The 22,369-nt window shown below is 38.4% G+C and overlaps 2 protein-coding genes across 13 annotated transcripts in view; both read left to right on the top strand.

The window, feature by feature from the left end:
- The first annotated feature begins 1,813 nt into the window (after positions 1-1,813).
- On the top strand, positions 1,814-5,985 carry LOC130920987 (keratin, type I cytoskeletal 17-like). Its single transcript, XM_057844576.1, has 8 exons — positions 1,814-2,264; positions 2,373-2,455; positions 2,895-3,051; positions 4,753-4,917; positions 5,012-5,137; positions 5,230-5,450; positions 5,541-5,569; positions 5,639-5,985. The coding sequence occupies exons 1-8, from the start codon at positions 1,881-1,883 to the stop codon at positions 5,740-5,742; spliced, it is 1,269 nt and encodes a 422-aa protein (XP_057700559.1). The 5' UTR covers positions 1,814-1,880; the 3' UTR covers positions 5,743-5,985.
- A 10,316-nt stretch (positions 5,986-16,301) lies between these two features.
- Positions 16,302-22,369, top strand: part of rims1b (regulating synaptic membrane exocytosis 1b) — a 141,668-nt gene continuing 135,600 nt past the window's right edge. For 4 of the 12 annotated variants that reach the window (XM_057842456.1, XM_057842457.1, XM_057842459.1 and 1 more), the window contains exon 1: positions 16,308-16,947. In XM_057842456.1, the coding sequence (XP_057698439.1) occupies positions 16,781-16,947 (167 nt within the window). In that variant the 5' untranslated portion in view covers positions 16,308-16,780. Of the gene's footprint in view, positions 16,948-22,369 lie in introns of all 12 variants that reach the window. The other 8 variants (XM_057842451.1, XM_057842450.1, XM_057842453.1 and 5 more) reach the window with 6 other exon arrangements.

Consider the following 22,369-nt stretch of genomic DNA (forward strand, 5'->3'; position numbering starts at 1 on the left):
AAGTATTGCTACTATTGGTACCTACTGTAAACAGATTTTCACTTCGAGCTCTTGGATAAAATGTCCAAGAAATGATCATAAAATGTGTTTTTCCTTGTGTTTGTTTAATTCCTGTTCAATACACAACTTTATATTGTTAAACCTTTAACACCTAAGCCTATTATGATCGAATTTGTACGCCTTTGATGTTGCCTTTATATTTCAAAGAAAAAAATGTTCAAAATGGCCAGGTTGGGTCCCTTTTTTCAGGACACTATAACCTCCATGTCCAATCTGTTGTTTTCTTCACTGACCAATTATAATCAACATTCTGGACCCAAAAAGACAAAAAAAATCCCAAAATATTTTTTCAAAACTTGTCATATTGATGTCCCATTGACAACCAAACATGCCCGACCAACCGTTTTGAAGCTTGATCATATTTATTCAACTTGTTAGCATAAACATTCAATAGAAAAAGATAAGACTGAATAGTTTTATGTTTGAGAATTCAGCACAAACAGCAGGTATGGTCATAAGCGTTTTTGGCCATACACATACTATGGTCAAAACAGGTTATATACAGTGCAAAATAGTGAGAATTTAAATTTAAAAATGTATAGATACACCATTTAACACAAAAAGGGTTTAGAGGATATCTCTTTCTGAAGTTAGGTATTGTACCCATCACCTTATCAAAAGTATATACATGCTTCTCAAACACACACATCTATATACATATTGAAAAGATTGATAATGAAGAAAAAAAAATCACTTATAACCTTGAAAAAGAGTATTTTGAATTTTCAAAATTTTTCAGGCAAGCAACTCAATAAAGTTTTTTTTTTTTTTTTTTTTGCGACTCAATAAAGTTTCCACTTGAACAGGACACAGAGCTACATCACACACGCCGCACAGCCCACTCTTCCGCCGTTTACGCGCTGCCACTTCTACTCGCCGAGACGCCGACTCATCTCACCTCTGACTCACCTTTTTTGATGGAGGTGCACCTTGGGATTTTTTTTTTTTTTTTAAGTATGCCGTGGCTAAAAAAGGTTGAAAAACACTGCCTTAATCAAGCAGCAATCACTTTCACTTTTTTAGAAGCCTGCACTGAATGAATGGGCCACTCCTGTATGGACTGTGGAACCATTTGACTTGCTAGGCTAAGTGGAATATGGGTAAAGTCTAATTCATTTCTATTTCATGGTTTTTTTCCCTCAAGAAAAGATCAAGTTTACACTTTAGGCTGGTCATTTCCCAAAAACTGATTTTGCAGTTGACCTATTTCATTGACACAAAAACATAATTCCATTCATCATTCTGTATTCTTATGTAATACGTTTAAAAACTGAAACTCTAAGCTGTTTTTCATTCTTGATTGGTCATCGTTACTTTGAAGAGATTTTCATGAATTAATATTGTTTATATCCGAGCAATAATTCCACAATTTTGAAATATCACCTGAATTCCTTATCCCCAGATATGCCAGTGATCAAATTACATTCGGATTTGCACGTATTCCAGGTATTCCACTATTGGTGCCCAGTATATTTAATTTAATATTCTGTGTTATGGCGGAAGCCCAAACTGAGAAAGCAGGTTACTATACAAGTTATTGGTGGGTGCCTCACACGCCTAAACTCGCCCTTGGTGATATGTGCCAATACAGCTGCTCCAAAGGTGACACACCCAGTAGACTACAGTATGTCATCACACTTGATGGTGGCTTGCAAGCAAAGACTATATCATCATTGTCTCAACCCACCTGCAGGGCCACTCCCATTGGAGCCGCCTATAAAAGCCATCCTCCATCCCGGCTCTAGACCATCTCCTCTTTGCCTTTCTCTGGGTTTGAAAAGTTTCAGGGAAGCGTCCCGCCCGAACCTGCTTGAGTCACTATGAGCTCCTCAATCCGCACAGGACTATCGGCATTGTCGCTGTCCTCTCTGCCCGTGACAGGCACTCGCCGGGCTACCAGCGTGTATGCTGGTTCCGTTGGTAGAAGTGCGCAAATGTCATATGGCACTGGGCTCAGCTCGGGCATGGACATGGGCTGGTCTGTTGGCGGCGGAATCATGGATGCTGCCACATTCGCCGGCAGCGAAAAAGTGACCATGCAGAATCTCAACGACCGCCTGGCCAGTTACCTGGATAAGGTGCGCTCCCTGGAGAATGCCAACGCTAAATTGGAGCGTCAAATCCGTGAGTGGTATGACAAGCAGACACCAATTACGAGAGATTACTCCAAGTACCAGCCAATTATCGATGAACTACGCAGAAAGGTGAGTGTCTGTATACTACACATGAGACAAACCTGTATTATTATGGTACCAGTATGTCACAAACCTAATGTGACAATGCTTTTTTGGGGGGCAATGGGGTGGTTTTAGATCAGTGAAGCTGCTCAGACAAATGCCAGGCTGATGCTGCAGATTGATAATGCAAGACTGGCAGGAGAGGACTTCAGAATCAAGTGAGTGGTAATAATAATATTTATAGTTCAAAGTGGCCCTAACCACTTTGACCCAGGCAATTGAATCATTCTCATATTTCAGTTTTGATTGACGTTATCAGATTTAAAAAAAAAAAAAAAAAAAGTTTAACTGTGGTTGAAATTGGCATTACAACTAAATACAGTAGAGAACGTTTTTGTCTTAACATTGTTATGTTGCTCACAAAGGTTATAGACCCTAAAATGTTGATGTACTGTAGCTCTAGTTGACAAAAAAAATCATTAGTTATCGAAGCTGTCAGAGAGTGTATTTAAGGCATCCTGTTTTCTCATTCAGACGTTAAGGGTGGGACAACTGGTCATACTGGTTTTGACGGCCCTTGATCTTGTGTCTTTTGTTGGTAGTAAAACTAATTCAGCTGGTGTCTCAACATGAGCTCCTGTGTTTCATAACCTCCAGGTATGAGAATGAGCTGGCTGTACGCATGTCAGTGGAAGCGGACATTGCTGGACTCCGCAAAGTTGTGGATGACCTGACTGTGGCTCGTACGGACTTGGAGATGCAAGTGGAGGGTCTTAAGGAAGAGCTGATCTATTTGAAGAAGAACCATGCGGAGGTGACACGTCTAGACATAGAAACACCTTAACACCGATGTTTAGAGTGCACAGTCTCATTGATTATTTACTAGACATTTTCCAAAGGTAGTTTAACTCATCTGTTTATTTATGGCCATACCTGCTAAGAGATCACATGAGACAGAGTCAAATGTCAACACAACTGTTGCCACTAATGCCTTCCAGAGACACTTTTTCCCTAAACTAACAAGTCCTTAAGACTGTCTTCTGTTTTTACAAGTTGTGTCTCTTATCGTGCTGATCTCAAGAAACCTTAAGGGGACATTAGTGCACAAAGTATATATAGCAAATTATTACGTATTCTATCAGTAACAGGATGTTACAAGATGCATGTTTATATAGTCAGTTACAAGGAAGTGAGCTATTTGTTTAACATGCTGTGACATTTCATACTGGCAGTTTCTTCGCAACAGGAGGAACACCTGGAGCTTGAATTTACAAGTTCATACATGGACCAAAATAGGAAAAAGTGTCTTTGTTAAACATAATGATATTTATTTGTTAGCCCTTCGGGTGCTAGGAGATGTTGTTCTATCAGTGCCAGCTATTAACCCTTTTTGGGACTGTAATCACTGTAGTAAAAACAAAAATATTAGTATTTTTTTTATTATTAATAATCACTGTATTATTTTAATATTTCTTAATAGAATTATTAATAGATTCATAAATGAAGCCAATGCTGCTAAAAACTAAGTACAAAAATTACTGAATAAAAAAAGAAATACACACTGGTGACAGATCCAAATAACACCCTAAAATTGTTTGTTTTTTTTCTTCATAGTTTTTAATTACCGAATTTTTTGGACTACCGTATAAGTCACACCTGAATACAAGTTGCACCAGCCATAAAATGCCCAACGAAGAGGAAAAAAACGTATATAAGTCGCAACGGAGTATAAGTCACATTTTTGGGGGAAATTTACTTGATAAAATCTAACACATAGAACAGATATGTCATATTGAAAGGCAATTTTGAAAATAAAATACAATAGAGAACAACATGCTGAATAAGTGTACAGTATGATAATGTTACATGATGCATGAACAATGAAATGCAAACGTGGAAGGTATGTTAATGTAACATAGCTATTAAGAGTTATTCAGATAACTATAGCAAAAAGAACATGCTAACAAGTTTACCAAACAATCAGTGTCACTCCAAAACACCCAAATAACATGTGAAATGATATAATGTGTTAATGATTTCACACATAAGTCGCTCCAGAGTATAAGTCGCACCCCCAGCCAAACTATGAAAAAATACTGCGACTTGTAGTCCGAAAAATACGGTAATTGCAAGAAATTCTTTGCGGAAGATGTCCAATTCATTTAAATCGGGAAGAGTGGCCATGGATGCTCTTGTTTTCGTGTTGTTGATGGCAGTAGACATCCAGTTCATTATGACTTCAAGCCAACTGGGTTGGTTCGAGTTGGTATCCAATTATTTAAATGAGTGCTCTGTACACGTTAAAAAAACATAATTTGTGCATTAAAGGGTTCATAAAAATGTAAAAATATATATGATACAGTCATCCCTTCACCGAAATAATCATCTTTCTCAATGGAAAGGCTGTGAGAAACCTTTCTTGCTCTTGATTTTGTCTCTGGTCCTGTGTATTTTTTTGTTGTTCACCATTATCATTATTATTTTTAATAACTCAATTCTGTTCTTCTCCCTGCAGGAGATGGCGGCATTGCGTAACCAAGTGAGTTCCTCTTCTGTGAATGTAGAAGTGGATGCCAGACCCCAGGAAGACATGAGCAGGACCATCGAGGAGATCAGAAGACAGTACGAGACTATCACTGAGAAGAACCGCCGCGATATGGACAACTGGTACAAGGCCAAGGTCAGTAGTGCAAGATAAGACATTGAACCAACAATGCCACGCGCTAAAATTTCCAACAGATTGAATAACTGTGCATTCCAACCATATATTGCAGTTTGACGATTTGAACAAGCAAGTTGCGGACAGCACGGCAAACCTTCAGACGTCCCGCACTGAAATTAGCGAGCTCCAGAGAACATTGCAGGCCCTGCAGATTGAACTCCAGTCTCAGATTAGCTTGGTAAGAACGGATAACTCATTTATGCCTTAGATAAAATCAAGGCACAACTACAAACGGCTGTCAAATGTCATATTTTATGGCTTCCTTGACAGAGAGCTGCTATTGAGAGTCAAGTGGCAGAAACAGAGTCCCGTTACGCCATGCAACTGAGCCAGCTCCAAGCCATAGTCAATGGCCTGGAGAACGAGCTTGCCCAGATGAGGTTGGACATTGAGAGGAAGACATCAGAATACCAGATTCTGCTCGACATTAAGACCAGGCTGGAGATGGAGATCGCTGAATACAGAAGATTGCTGGATGGGGAAGATGTCAAGTAAGAAAAGACACATACCTTTTCTTTTTTTTCCATTCTCTAATCTTTAAGTAACTAGAATGAAGAATTTGATCTTGTCCTTACTTCCAGAACCATACAAGTTGTTGAAGTGGTCAAAGGTAAGTTGACGACATGATTTTGTTCATTTAGGCCTTGTTTATTAAATCTTGTTTTGAATCTTTCCTTAGCTCCAGAACCAGTCAGAACCCAGAGGACGAGAGTTGTGGTCGAGGAAATCGTAAATGGCCAAGTGGTGTCCCGCACAGAAGATGTGGATGTTGTTAAGAAGTAGGACTAATGTGTTTCAACCAAATCTGTCAAGCAATACATTTTTTAAAATATAAACGTAATACTAATTGTTATTAATAGTAGAATTCATTTTGACAGAAAGTTTCCATGCCATTTAATATACTAAACATTTACCAAAAATGTAGTCGGAAAATAATGCCCTACAGGTTTGAAATTTAACAGACGACACTACTTGCAAATGCCCACTCTGTCAAATGCAAATAAAATGATTTGCATAAGACTAAAATTGTATCATTGTCTTTATATTTCAAAAAAGGAAAGGGTTGTTTGAATGTTGCACCATTGCATAAGTATGAAACTTAATGGTTGGGTTGAGCCTTTTGTGTGATTTCTGTATTAATCATATACTCCAGAAACACTAAGCACCACCGAATGGCTGTCTGTCCCTGTACAGTGGTACTGGTACCTCTATCATAGACTTCATAATGTATTGAGAGGACACGGGGACAATAAATAGGGGGCCTGCATTGTTGGCGAGGCCGTCAAAGCTGACCGAGTGGAATCACAGACAAAGAGCTTTTTTCGTTGAAAATTCTTGTGAATAAATGCTTAAATTCCTGAATTCTTTAAAGATATGGACATAAAGCAGTCTTGATTCTTGGTTAATAGAAAAAGAAAACATGCAGTTAGTATTTATTTTACATAAATATGTCAAGGTACAATGCCAGTCTGTTAGTAAATGTAGCTAGCGGCCGCCTTATGTAAACAGACCTTTTCCGGTGAAAATTCTTGTGAATAAATGCTTAAATCCCCAAATTCTTTATTGATATGGACGTATAACAGTCTTGTTTCTTGGTTAAAAGCAAAGAAACGTGAAGTTAGCATTTATTTTAGGTAAATATGTCAAGATACAATACTAGTCTGTTAGTAAATGTAGCTCGCGGCCGCCTTATGTAAACAGACCTTTTCCGGTGAAAATTCGTGTGAGTAAATGCTTAAATCCCCGAATTCTTCATAGATATGGACGTAAAGCAGTCTTGATTCTTGGTTAATAGCAACAAAAAAAATGTGCAGTTAGCATTTATTTTACGTAAATATTGCAAACTATGATGCCATTGAGGTGTGGCTAATTTCTCCCATTGATTTTTTTCATAACATTTCAAAATGCATGCATTGTATGAAAAAATATAATAATTATCTTGAATCCTCGAACAAATCACTTCTGAGACAATCAGGTACCGGTACAGCTTTCATACTTTTTCAACAGAAATCCGGGACTAGATCGCTGCGTGCGTGTGTTTGTGAATAGCTCCTCTTAATGTGGGCGGCCCCCTACTTGAAGGCGAGGCGCAGTGCATGACCGATCTGACCCGTCATTACCATTATGAAGTCTATGCCTCTATTTAAGAACATCTCTATATGAGGAATTTTCAGATTAAGACACGCCTGTTGTTACGAATGAACTTTCAGGATACGAAAGGCAAAAATACAGTTTGGGCTGCTATTCGCAGCTCTCAGAGTTTACTGAACATAACATCCTTATAGCTGCTCTGCCACTGGCTATTGCATAGCATCTTCCTGGCATCCAATTGGCAGAAAGGACCTCTACTCTATATGTTTGTATCCCAGCGTCCTCTTCATTTACCATGAGGTGTTCTGACAGCTTAATGAGAGTGTATCATTAAGTACTCTATTCTTAGTTTTTTTAGTCTCGTTTTATTGTTTATTGCACAATAATTGTAACATGTATTTCTTACATGTTTTGATGCGTTTTGATGCATTTTAAAAGATTTATGTCTAAATTTTGGGGGCTTGGAGTGAATTGGGGCATTTACTTGTGTCTCTACTTTTGGAATTTTCAGTTTACAAAACTACTTCCAGAACCAATTAATTTCGTAAGTAGAGGTACCACTGTACGTGGTCATCAATCTAGGTTGGGGAAACTCTTACATCCACTTTTCACATGATCCAAAATGAATGGGAGGTACCTTAAATCATTTTTTTCTTGGAAATTAAAATAGTGCATGAATATGAAAACCAACCATTGGCATGCTACCAAATTTCCAAACCATAACTACAGTAAACTTCCCTGATAGTTGCTTTTCCAGGCTCATACCACACCTGCTGTCAGTTGTTTATTTTGAGATGTCCCTCACCACCCTCCTTTCTTAACAGGCACATGACACACAAAGTGTGGAGATTCACTCGGTCATTCCAAAATCTTACACTTATTAACCCAAAAGTAATTACTGAAGACAGGTGGCCCTATCACAGTAGAAACCATACTAGTCAGTCATGACATGATATAAGCAGATATCCTTCTTCAGCAAATTTTACATGACCTTCTGGCTGCTTTGCTTAGGGGTATCCCGGCAAATATATATTTTTTTGTGTTTTCTCTGTACTTTACAAAACTTTTCTTCTAATGAGCTATTGGCATTTTCTATTGTAGCACGTGTGCTTTTGAACATGCAGTATTTTTTTATGATTTTCTGCCCTCTTGAGGCCATTGCTGTAAACTAAGTTATTCAAAATGAAATGTTCTGGTGGTTCATACCTTGCTAAAAGTACCGAACCCCACGAGTTTCACATGTGGATTCACTGAACCCTTCGAAATTAGAACAATAAAGCATAATACATTTTTTACAAATTTAAAACCGATATATCTAAGCTATCAAGCAAATAATTTAGCAAATTCCCGTTCGAAATTCTTCTCATTTTGACAATGTTTTATACACAGGTAAAAATTTGAGACCATGCTGCCCATTGGTCTATTGTATTCCCTCATACCAAGTGCGAGTCAACCTTCCACTGAGCAAACCTGTTCCTCCTCCCATCAGATCGACCACTAGCAGTTAAAAGAAATGGAATAAGCCTGTAAATTGGGAGCAAACCAGTGCTTATTTATTAGTTTATTAGTTATTTTGTAGAATATCCTAGAATTACTTTCCAGACCCATGTATCAATAATTTTTGTATTGCAAATCGTGAGATCACCATTATCGCAAGCCTTGTATCACAACTTGCTACTATATGCAACTATAAAAAATGTTTGAAATGAGTCATACATAAAGAGCAATGGACAAATATTAATATAAATTTGATGCTATAATTATTTTTTTGTCATGATGACAGGTGAGGCTCTGCCTCACCTGCCTCCCCTGACCGCACGTCACTGTCTAAGTGATTGCCCTTGTTTGCGTCACACTTTCTTGACTCCTTCTTTGTTGAGTACTCCAGTAAGTTTCAATTTACTTTATGGAAAAGGTTTTCATTCATTTTCTTAAAACAATGGAAAAACAGGTACATTTGGAAACCATGTGAGAAATCTTCTATATTTCAAAAGTCAATTCATATTTACATATCCAAAAGGGTGTAGGTTTGCATAGGGACAGTAGGGACATAACACTACCAACTTTACAGGATGCTGAAATTGTCCCCACCAACTTTTAAGCTATCTTATTTGTATTACAGAATAAGTTGTAAGGATAGTATAGACCCTACCATTATGAAGTTAATTATCTTCATTATTTTCAGACTTACATTTATCCCTTCTCACTTGCTGAATGTGCCGGTCCATTTTTTTCCCCTCAAACGCACGTTTGATTGGCTGATGACTTGACCACCACCACTCCCCCCCCCACCCACTCCTGCCACACAGACACACTTGCACACTTACACAGCCCTGACAGATTCATGTCGACAACATGCTGCTTCCTCCACCCCCTTCGAAGAGGAGGCATATTAGAAGTTTTATTTTATTTTTGATTTTTTACGGCCAGCAACGGCCACTCTAATTTATGTAAAAAAAAAAAAAAAAAAAACGTCAATGTGCTGGAGGTGGAGGAAACACCACAACTTTTACTACTGAAAGTCTGACCTGCATCAATGTTACCATGACATTAAACTCTGTGAACTTGCTAACCTGCGGTCAGGCCAGCCTCCACAAGGAAAAAAAAAGCTAGCCGTCCATCATTTGGAGTATTGTTTGCATTATGTGCATTAATGCAACGCGGTGGCGTCAGAGTGCAAGGGACACTGACGTGAACTGACATGAAAAATGATCAGTCCTTGGATATCTCAGATTTTTTTTTTTCATTAATTTTTCCCAAATAACTTTTATTTCACAATACTTTAGTTTGAGTCTACGGGTACTCCAGTGTCCCCCAGAAGTGGAGCCATCCTTGGATAATTGAACGTTGTATCACCTGAACTAATGCACATGAAAGTTAGTCTAAGTCAATACAGATTTATTTTGCATTGATCATTTAGCCTATCAATTAATTAGGTTGATAATAATGAGAAATTTAGCACTGATCCCCGTTCGATAATCTGTTGGTCTTATTAATGTCCTGTCCCCAGCAAAAGTGTACACGCTGTTTTATCGCCCCTACCAATGTTGAGACCAAACCTACGCACTTGCATGTCCAACATTCTTGGTGCTTTGCTTTAGATGCTTACTTGCAGCAAGTAGCAGCATTAGCAGCATTAGCAATTATTAGTATTATTATTAATCATTGTATAATAATAATCATACTCATTGTATATCTACATAGTAAATTTCTTACAAGATATTTGGAAATGAAATAATCCTATAAAGAAGATTTGAAATTAAAATGAAATTTGGGCTGAGAAATTTGCCTTAAAGTTCTTTATTAATCCAACTGTCAAAATCTTATTCACTCTGATGGCTTTTAAAGCCAAAGAACCGCATAGTCGTCAAAGGTCAAACGTTAAAATCTGTAGTTCTGTCATGATTTTGTTCATCTTTGCACAGTGTTTGACAAGTTTTAGTCAAATAGAAAAGAGATATACACTGTATTTAATTTTCGTCCAAAAATACACAGAAATTATTTTCTATTGTCTTATAATGGCGGATTCTATTGTGAATCATTTCTACTTAATTTAGACGTGATGGATACCCTTTATCTAAATGTGAAAAAAAAGAGAGAGAGAAACGAAATCTGGCAGCCGGCCACTGACTGATTACAGCTCAGACTGACTTAATGAAATGGATTGTGGACCACCAAATGCTGTTAAAAAACAGATTGAGATTAGCATTTGGGAATTGGAGGTGTAGTCATGAGCCAAAGGCGTAGGTAGGGGCTCAACATTGGTAGGGACGATATAACAGTATGACCTGCATGTACACAGTTTGCTGGGGATGTGACATTAATATGACCAAACAGTTTGGGTGAAAGGGGGTCAAGGCTACATTTCTCACGAATATGAATTCAATTAATTGATAGGCTGAATAATAAATGCAAAATAAATTTGGATTAACTTGTACTAACTTTTATGTTAATTGGTTCAGGTGATACACCATTCGATTCAAAACTTTGTTTTCAAAAACTACTAAACAACCATTTTTATAACTTCCAGAATAAAAACCTGGATTTTGTTAGCAATTTTAAATTGAAATATTTGAGCGTAATTTAAATTGTATTAACATACACCATAAATACAAATGTTAATAATCTCTTAAGTCTCCAGGAATGCAAAAAAATGAAGATTTGTCTTCAGACCGCTTAACATTGTTTGTCTAAATAAATACATTAAATATAACAAAAAAACAAAAAACTTCTTAGTCAGGGAATAACAAAAATGAATAAAAATGAACCTTCAGGTAAAACACCACTGCTTTTGTCCACAAGAACAGCCAAACAGCCAAACTCAACAAAAAATAAAAGCTCCTTTGGGCTGCTTTAAAACGACATAAAAAATAAAAAAATAAAAATAAAAAGTGGGCCGAAGGGGGTAAACTTCGGTTCACTACATTTCTCACAGTTTAATGAAAGTTCACAGTAGAAAACACATACAGGAGGACACTTCTCGCTAAGCAGCTCCCTACTCGAGTTCTGCATGTTAGCAAGTTCAAACAGTTTAATGTTAGGCTAACTCTGATGCAGGTCGGATTTCAGTAGCAACATTAGTAGTGTGTTTCCCACCTCCACAACACTGACGTCTTTTTACATTACCTACAGCGGCTGCTGCTGCTTGCCGTAATTTTTTTTTTTAAAAACCCTTTTAATATCCCTCCTCTTCAAAAGGGGCGGTGGAGGCGGCATGTTGTGAACATGTTGTATTTCTGTCAGGGCTGTAAGGGTGTGTGTATGTAGGGATGTGTGCGTGTGTGTGTGTGTGGTGGGGGGTGATGGTCAAGTCATCAGTCAACCAAATGTGCGTTTAAGGTGAAACATAATGGACCGGTACATTCAGCAAGTGAAAAGGGGTTAATGTAGGTTTGAACATAATGAATATAATTCACTTATTAATGGTGGGTCTATTCTATCCTTACATCATATCGGAAGACAATCTAAATTATCTATTGCTTCGTTGTATCGTCGCGGGCACTGCGGTGAGATCCCGATGTCACACCCCCACCCTGGAGGCTGGTCGCTTAAGATACGGGACTGTAGATCCCCGTACCAGCGCGTCGTGACACTCCGGTTGCACCCCGATTGCCAGCTGTCACGCCAGGGCAGCGGGTGAAGTTTCCCTTGTTGGATCACATTAATCAGCAGGCTCTCCTCTCGGATCATAGAAGCGCTGCCCCGCATTGAAGTCATCTGCCTTAGGTGTGCTATTTCCGGCTTGGGTTCGAACCGACAGCTGGCTGGGGCCCGACGAGTGGTGGCTATTATTCTTGCTTCATCATGCCTTTATGACTTATGCCACTGGCGTAGTCACTTGTCACTCAAACATGTCAGAAGTAGCGGCGATGTTCGATATTCATGTCAAAATGATTTAATCAAAAAACTCTTTCCACTTAAAAAAAAAAGAGTTAAAACCTTTTTGCTCTTAAAAAAAAGTGACACTTCAATAAAAAAAAAAATATTTTCAATATATATACAGTGCCTTGCAAAAGTATTCGGCCCCCTTGAACCTTGCAACCTTTCGCCACATTTCAAGCTTCAAACATAAAGATATAAAATTTTAATTTTTTGTCAAGAATCAACAACAAGTGGGACACAATCGTGAAGTGGAACAAAATTTATTGGATAATTTAAACTTTTTTAACATATAAAAAACTGAAAAGTGGGGCGTGCAATATTATTCGGCCCCCTTGCGTTAATACTTTGTAGCGCCACCTTTTGCTCCAATTACAGCTGCAAGTCGCTTGGGGTATGTTTCTATCAGTTTTGCACATCGAGAGACTGGCATTCTTGCCCATTCTTCCTTGCAAAACAGCTCGAGCTCAGTGAGGTTGGATGGAGAGTGTTTGTGAACAGCAGTCTTCATCTCTTTCCACAGATTCTCGATTGGATTCAGGTCTGGACTTTGACTTGGCCATTCTAACACCTGGATACATTTATTTTTGAACCATTCCATTGTAGATTTGGCTTTATGTTTTGGATCATTGTCCTGTTGGAAGATAAATCTCCGTCCCAGTTTCAGGTCTTGTGCAGATGCCAACAGGTTTTCTTCCAGAATGTTCATGTATTTGGCTGCATCCATCTTCCTGTCAATTTTAACCATCTGCCACCACCATGTTTGACAGTGGGGATGGTGTGTTCAGGGTGATGAGCTGTGTTGCTTTTACACCAAACATATCGTTTTGCATTGTGGCCAAAAAGTTCAATTTTGGTTTCATCTGACCAGAGCACCTTCTTCCACATGTTTGGTGTGTCTCCCAGGTGGCTTGTGGCAAACTTTAAACAATACTTTTTATGGATATCTTTGAGAAATGGCTTTCTTCTTGCCACTCTTCCATAAAGGCCAGATTTGTGCAGTGTACGACTGATTGTTGTCCTATGGACACTCTCCCACCTCAGCTGTAGATCTCTGCAGTTCATCCAGAGTGATCATGGGCCTCTTGGCTGCATCTCTGGTCAGTTTTCTCCTTGTTTGAGAAGAAAGTTTGGAAGGACGGCCGGGTCTTGGTAGATTTGCAGTGGTCTGATGCTCCTTCCATTTCAGTATGATGGCTTGCACAGTGCTCCTTGAGATGTTTAAAGCTTGGGAAATCTTTTTGTATCCAAATCCGGCTTTAAACTTCTCCACAACAGTATCTCGGACCTGCCTGGTGTGTTCCTTGGTTTTCATAATGCTCTCTGCACTTTAAACAGAACCCTGAGACTATCACAGAGCAGGTGCATTTATACGGAGACTTGATTACACATAGGTGGATTCTATTTATCATCATCGGTCATTTAGGACAACATTGGATCATTCAGAGATCCTCACTGAACTTCTGGAGTGAGTTTGCTGCACACAAGTAAAGGGGCCGAATAATATTGCACGCCCCACTTTTCAGTTTTTTATTTGTTAAAAAAGTTTAAATTATCCAATAAATGTTGTTCCACTTCAAGATTGTGTCCCACTTGTTGTTGATTCTTGACAAAAAAATTAAATTTCATATCTTTATGTTTGAAGCCTGAAATGTGGCGAAAGGTTGCAAGATTCAAGGGGGCCGAATACTTTTGCGGCACGCGAGAGCAGAATTACAGACGCCCTGACTTTAACGAGATATTATCGCATACTTACCTTGTTTCGATCCAAAAACTCCATGTAGCATGTATCACTGAGTGTCAAGACACAGCTGTGAATGTCCGCAGCTGGATATTTTGGGTGAAACATGGTAACATAACAAGGGTCGCGATGCAGAAATTGCAGACATCAAGGAGTGGTTGAGATGTTCTTTTTAAAAAAAAATTATTTACCCTTTTAAACGTTTTATTCAATTTATCTTTGTTTGGATCGATTATTTATCATCTAACATATCGGAGAAAATGCGACAGTAACAAAAAAAAAAAAAAAAAAAAATACAATTAAGATATAGTTATTAGGTCGATATCCGTGACTTTTTTACAGACGCCATTTTTTTCATTGGGAACTAATTTGTTTAAAAGTTTAAAATATATTTGAATAATAAATATAATTACTTCCCTTCTTTTTATGGCTGGTTTGAAACAAAAGCGGTTGCGCGACGTCTGTAAACGGGGATTTCCAGGGTAAGACGGACAAATTAAAAACAGTTCGGGGGCTTAATGCGCCACGAATCTGCTATGGTAGCATCGAGACATATTGTTCAATCAAACACAACAGTTCTTTTGGCTTAAAATACAGCAGTTTCTTTTAAAGAGGAGTGCGAGACCAGAAGTTGCTTTTCAGGTCTTGTCTGTGTTTTCCGCCATATATATATTTTAGGGGAAGGGCAATTTTATTTTTGCAAATGATTTTTTTCTTTGATTGAAAATAGTTTTTTTGATAGAAGCAACTTATTCTGGGATCACAAAAAGGTTTGCTTCAATCAAAGAAAACAGTTTCAATGAAAAATTAAGTGTTTGAATGCAAATTTCTGAGTCTCATTTTTTCGCATTCAAAAACTTTTTTATGATTGATTTTTTTTTCTTGATTGAAGTGATTTTTCTTTTGAAAATATTCTTTTATGTTTGAAGCAACTTTATTTTTGATTGAATAATAAAGACACAAATGTCTTAGACAAATCCCAATCGCAAAACTACTTTACTTCAATCAAAAAAGTTGTTTAAAAACAAAACAAAACAAACAACAACAAAAAAACGACTTCAATCAAAGAAAAATAGTATTCAAATGAATTTTTTTTTGTTTCAAATTTATTTTTGCATTCAAACACATTTTTTTGATTGAATGGTAAATGGTGTTACACTTGTATAGCGCCTAAGTGACTTTTTAAAAATTGATAATATGTATTTTGATTGAAGCGACTTTTTTTAAATAATAAAAACACAAATCTACCTTGATACCTACCATCCCTATGCAAACCTACACCCTTGACGTGAGCTCAGAATAAATGCATGCATTTGCATCCGTTGCAGTTGAACTAGGACAACAGCCAGATATGAACAGCACCATCGTGTGGCAAGATAAGTTTTACCTTCTAGTGGCAAGTGTAACATTATTGACACACTATAGTGGCGTGAGAAAATACATTTTTAGATGCAAAGCACAATATTTGGAGTCTCTTATTTTTCTGAATTTAGCTTTTGTTGGTGCTAACAGATTTTAAACAATTTTTTAAAAATTGAATACAAAAAAATCTCATACTGTCCTTTGGAAGTATTGACTGCAATCCAAACAATTTTGTGGTTTGGCCTTAAATACACGACAGAGAAATAATGTGAGTATTGTAGCTTCATATAACTCTAAATAAATTTTTATATTTGTGTCGAGGTTTTGGATATTAGGAATTCTGCTGTCTTGCAGCAAAATCCAGCTCCGTTGAATAATTGTTCGCTTGTCACGACCTATATGATGACAAAATAATGCACCATGGGTTGCTGACGTCATCGCGGTACAGTCACCTTCTCAGTGACGTCAATTTAAGACACACTTTCCCGGCATGCATTAGCACATCCCGAAATTCAGGGTCTGATTCGGTCCATTTATATTTCAACTATGTGTGGAGGGGGGAAATGATTCTGTGGTCAATTTAACTTTGGCAATTGGTTTATTTCAGACCAAAAAAGTGGACAGTGTGTGCTGTTCTTGGTGCTGAAATGTCTTCAGATGAGGCGGGGGAGCGATCTTGTCGCGCGTTTGGGTTGAAATTGAGAGTAGGATTAATTTATGTGCTGGTTGTTAAGTAGTCGTGTCAAAAGACTGAACCCTTAGCGATGATGGCGGTGAGGACCCCTGTCTCACATGAGTAAGCGCGCCCCCGCAATAAATAGGAGGGAGCGAGCGAGAGACACACACACATAGAGAGAGAAAGAACTCCGCCTCTCCCACATCACCATCCAGAGGCTCGAGCTTGAGAAAATACAGCATCCAAAAGGAGGCAAACCAAACGAGGATCTTACGCGCGAAGATGAGCTCTATGTGAACCCTGGAGGCGGAGGCGGGCAGGTGGGGCTTTGAGAACGACGACCACAAGACTATAAAAAAATCCTTCGAGGGCTAACGACTAAAAACACAACCGAGGGTGCCTGCAACGATGACCGGCTTGCACTACACGCCCGGGCTGGGGCCGCTGCCGCCATATCCGCGTAGCGTCTCTTGAGGTGTGGCTGAGAAAACGTCCTGAGGATTCTGTCATCCGAAACGACACGACGAGGAAGAGGAGGAGGTGGCGGTGGTGGTGGAGTGCTGGTGGAAAAGATGTCCGCCTCGGTGGGGCCACAGAGCGGCCCTCGCCCACCCACCGTGCCGCCATCCATGCCGGACCTTCCGGATTTGAGTCATCTCACCGAGGAGGAGCGGAAAATCATCATGGCAGTGATGGCTCGGCAAAAGGAAGAAGAGGTTAAAGAACAAGCCATGTTAAAGTAAGGGCATGCTTTTCATCTTCAGTTAATGCTACAAACGGCCACAACCATTGAGTTTACCAAGATAATGTTTGCGAGTAACATCCTACTCCTCTTCGCCCCCACCCTTTGCCTATAAACCAGCAGCCAATGCATGTGTCGTAATTTTGAGCTCCCGACACTCACGTGTTTGCAGATACTATTGTGTGAAAGCTGTGCTGTCTGGATCAATACATTAAAACAACACAATGTCAGTGTCAGCGTTTGAGATGACCTGAATTGGGGTCAACCTCCTTTCCAGTTATATAGCCAAATTGAAGAATAGGGTGTGACAGCAGTGGTTTCGCTGATGAATCATAGCATCACCCATCCCACTCATTTTTTTCCCTAATCAATGGGGACTGCACCCCATGCTTCACTTTACAAATCCTAATTTCCCTCTAATGCGCTCATGTCATGTAGACCGCTACTTGAAAACTGCGGGAGTAATCGGTTTTACAATCAGTACAACCACAATGCCTTGATAAATCCGTGCATATGAGTGCTACAAAAAAATATTTTAAAATCCCACTAGACCTTGGAGAGGCCGTGTGCTCGACTGTTTGTGCTGCTCTCAGTGCACAGAAAAAGATGGGGTGTGGTTGGGTATATTAGCAGGCCTACTGCCTGGACACGGCACAGATTAGAGATGAGATGTGGTGTTTTGTGACAGCTTCCGAAATGCTGCCGATATTGATGACTTGTCACCTGAAGAAAGATTGTCAGGTGGCCAATAGTTCAGATTGATACTAGGCTATAAACTACAAACCAGAGAAGGAGCATGATGGGAAATCATATGGATCACACAAGATGCTGTAATTCACAGTGGCGTGGAGCAGGGACTTTCTGTTAAAGTGTTTGGTGTTTAAATGTTTTTAATAAAGCTAGTATATTCTTACATCCCATTCCCAACACGACAAACAATGATACCACACCGCATTGGATCGCAGAACTCGCTAACCCTATTGTCCATCTGTACAGGCATAACACATGAAGGGCTTAATCAAGATTGATGCCATCGCAGGCATACAGCATCACAGCACTCTTGTTTGCTTCAATTCTAATGGCTGTTTTCATTTCCTGGCTGCAGCCTTAAGGGCAGAAAGCTGCTTAAAGCCCCTTGAGAGGAAGTTATGTATTTAATGTTCCATGAGGCAAAGCTCAGGTTCAGTCAATAATGGCTTCGTCATGTCGGAAATCATTGAGTCGATCAAATAAAGAATAATGATTTACCACCAAAATAATTCTTCATTATATGCAATGTACACATTGTATGTATAGGGCTGCAACTAACGATTATTTTTGTAATGGATTCATCGGACGATTTATTAAACGATAAATGGATTAATTGGATGAATGGCACTTTTTAAAATTACCCTTAGAATTTAACTTGAAGTTTTTTTAGGCATGTTGTAAGTAACAATTTATACGAAATGGATGACTATTTCCTTCAAAAAATGATATTTTATTAAAGCTTTCTGACTTAACTGTTGTCTAAAACTGTACTGTTTTAAGTACATAAAACTTGTTAAAGTTTTTAATAAAGGTTCTGAGTACAAAACATAAAAAATAATTTCCCAGTACACAAATCAGACAAACATTCTGTTCATTAAAAAAAATAAAACAACAACAACAACAACAAAAACCCATTTATTTACTTGTGAGCAAAACGCTGATATAAATTGTGTCAATGACTTTTTTTTCTTTCTTAAAACAAACTAAACAAAATTGAATAAGGAGGAGGCAGACTGTAATGAATTGGTTTTCTTTATCAGACAGTTATTCATAAATACAATCCAAATACATTTCAAACCACTCTCTCTTTTATGGCAATTTACAGTATAGTTTTAATGGTAGTTTGTGTTGAAAGGAGACTCTAAGCTGTTATATGAATGGGTTTGTGTGTGTGGTTTGCAAGGGCGTAGGTTTGCATAGGAAAGGTAGGGACATAACACTAGCAACTTTTCAGGATGCTCAAATTGTCTCCACCAACTTTTAAGCAACCTTGTATGCATTATACAATGAGTTTAGTTATATAGATCGTTTAGATTGTCTTCCCATATGTTGTAAGGGTAGAACTGACCCTACCATTATTAACTGAATTATCGTAATTTTCGCACTATAAGACGCACCTGACTATAAGCTGCCACCCACCAAATTTGGCAGGAAAACGGCATTTGTTCACAGATAAGCCGCACTGGACTATAAGCAGCAGCTCTCCTCACTGTATTATGGGATATTTACACTGAAAGATATTAACCGTTAACACTTTATTTGACAGCAGCATCAAACGACTGTCATAAGACCAAATGAAGCCTTTTGAAGTTTCATTGATTTCATGGTGATTCATTTGGTCATCACTGCTCCCGTGGGGGTGACAATCAACCTCAGCACTGCTGTTGTCCAATATGCCTCCTACCATGCATTTCAGCGCTGCAGGTGTAAATAACAATACAAATCCATGCTCTGCGCTAATTATTTCTTCAGTTACTGTTCCAGTTGTTTCATTAATTGTTAGTTATGGTATTTGGTAACACTTTGTTTGACAGTGGTGCTATAAGACTGTTATTAAACAATCATAATTATGACATGACACTGTCATGACCATTTATGAATGCTTATAACATATGTCATTTAGTGTTATCTGGCAAATTATTTCACTTTTGAATGGATGTAAAAGATCCAAGCTGGACAGAGATATAGTTAGTGACATAATTTGCCGGACGACAGTTAATGACATAAGCATTCAGTAATGCCCATGATAGTGTCACGTCATAACTATGACGGTCTTATCACAGTCTCATGATGCCGCTATCAAATAAAGCGTTAACTATTAACCCAAAGAAATCAACAAACAGGCCGCACTGGACAATAAGCCACAGGATTCAAAATGAAGGACAGAAGTAGCGGCTTATAGTCCAAAAATTACGGTATTTTCATTATGTTCAAACTTACATTTACCCCATTTCACTTGCTGAATGTGCCAGTTCATTTTTTACCCCCTCAAACGCACATTTGACATGCTGATGACTTGACCCCCCAACGCCCCCCCCACACACACACCCACACACAGCCCCGACAGAAATACATGTCGACAACATTCTGCCGCCTCCACCCCTTTCAAAGAAAGGGATGTTGGAAGTTTTTTTTTTCCGGCCAGCAGCAGCCGCTGTTAGTAATTTAAAAAATAGACCAATGTTGTGGAGGTGGGAAAAACTCCACTAATTTTGCCACTGAAAGGTCGACCTGCATTAGTTATCATAACATTAAACTGTGTGAACTTGCTAACCTGCAAAACCCGAGTAGGAAGATGCTTGGAGAGAAGTGTCCTTCTGTTTGTGTTTTCTATTGTTAACGTGAATTAAACTCTGAGAAATGGAGTAAATTCTGCTGGAAACTATAGAACTAGAAAAATGTGAGCAAAAAGCTGTTTAGAGAGAGAGGGGTGCTGCATAACCTCATATGTTGCTCACACAACACAATCATAATTAACTATGTACATTAAAAAAAAAGTTTTTTTGGGGGGGGGTGAGGGGTGCCGCGAGCTACCCACACTAGCATTGCGATCGACTGGTCGATCGTGATTGATGTAATGATCACCTTTGATTCATCTTATCAATTAATTACCGTAAATTCCTGAATATAGCGCGCACTTTTTTCCCCAAAATTTACTCGTAAAATCATTGGTGCGCGTTATTCACGGGTACAGGGACGGAGACAGAAAAATTCATCATGATTCATGTTCCATTGTAAGCATGGACCAGCATACCTAATCCGAACGACAGTGATATAATTAGAGCTGAAACGAGTACTCGAGCAACTCGAGTAACTCGAGTTTAAAAACTGATCCGAGTAATTTTATTCACCTCGAGTAATCGTTTATTTTGACAGCTCTAAGCATCACGTTTTGCTCGGACTACTTTTAATGCGGGACCACGCGCTGTCACGTGCGGAGAGCAAGAAGGGAAAGAAAAAAAAACTTACTGCAGCTGACAGCTGCCACAAATGACGCCGACGTTGCCAAATACTAGCCCGCACGATGCTACGTTGGTAACAGCTAGCGTCTGATGCGTCTCTTAAAGATCACATGTATGTTGAACTAGATGTGCAATGACAGACTCGGCCGCGTCTGGGCAGCGTTATTAAACAGCCGCCATCTTAAAGCAGTACAGCGCTAAGCGCTAATAAAGAGCGCTAAGCGCTAATAAATAAGATTAACGTTACTGTCGCTACTAGCTCATGTAAAGTTAGCCCTGCGGAGGAATAGGTTTCAATTAATTATGACCACTGTCGTTGCGTGGCTAACGTGTCTTACATACAGGCTTTAACAAAACATAGCGTTGTGGAGTGATGAGGGTGTAAAATAAAAACTTAATCATGCTAACTATCAATTTTAGCTCAGTAGTCATTGCTGGATAAAACACCAAGTAGCACTGGTCCCTAATGTTCTCCAGTACAGCCTGTATCATACATTTATTTTGAACACTGCAAAAACTCAAAATCCTATCAGGACTTACAGTTTAGACTAACTTAAAACTTAACTAGAACTTAAAAATGGCTTGACACAAAGAGAAATTCAATTGAAACACGTGGGAAAAAAATCCTAACTTTTAAGTGATGTGTGTTATCAAGCGTAACGACATTTTTAGGTTATATATATATATATATATATATATATATATATATATATATATATATATATATATATATATATATATATAAATATAATTATTATTATTTTTTTAAATAAGATCTAAAAGTTTTTTGAGTGAAAGCAGTGAATTAGTCTTTTTTTTTTTTTAATTCTAGCTACAATATACATCGAAAATAAAGACATTGATTGACTGAAAATGGTTCAAGATTAGATGAAATGTCTTGTTTTCTCATGTATATTTATAATTGCTCTTCACCTAAAAATATATTTGTTTTATGCGATTACTCGATTAATCGATAGAATTTTCAGTCGATTACTCGATTACTAAAATATTCGATAGCTGCAGCCCTAGATATAATAATCAAGTTTCATGTGGTAAATAATTGTTTTCATGATATTTTTCACATCTAATAAAATAAAAATGTTTTTTGTACTATTCGTTTATTATTTACCAGTACATTTTTCTAACCTGCGTTGCAACATGCTGGCAACGGCGATGTTGTCTTGAAGAGAACGTGTACGGCGATCCGTTTCGTATAAATGTTGACCGTGTGGTGAGCTAGGACAGGAGTCTGAGGAAGAGTGTCGAACCACTGAGCCAAGCTGCGTTGTTTTATTTACATTGAAACTCACAAAGTAACAACGTACGTCTTGCACGCAAATCACGGGACATTTGTTTACTTCCGGCTGTTCCCTTAGCTAAACTTTTCCCCCCGGGAACTACACAACTTGCCAACATTAGTTCTGCTG

The sequence above is a fragment of the Corythoichthys intestinalis genome, chromosome 8 (genome assembly GCF_030265065.1).
Source record: "Corythoichthys intestinalis isolate RoL2023-P3 chromosome 8, ASM3026506v1, whole genome shotgun sequence".
Taxonomy (NCBI): Eukaryota; Metazoa; Chordata; class Actinopteri; order Syngnathiformes; family Syngnathidae; genus Corythoichthys; species Corythoichthys intestinalis.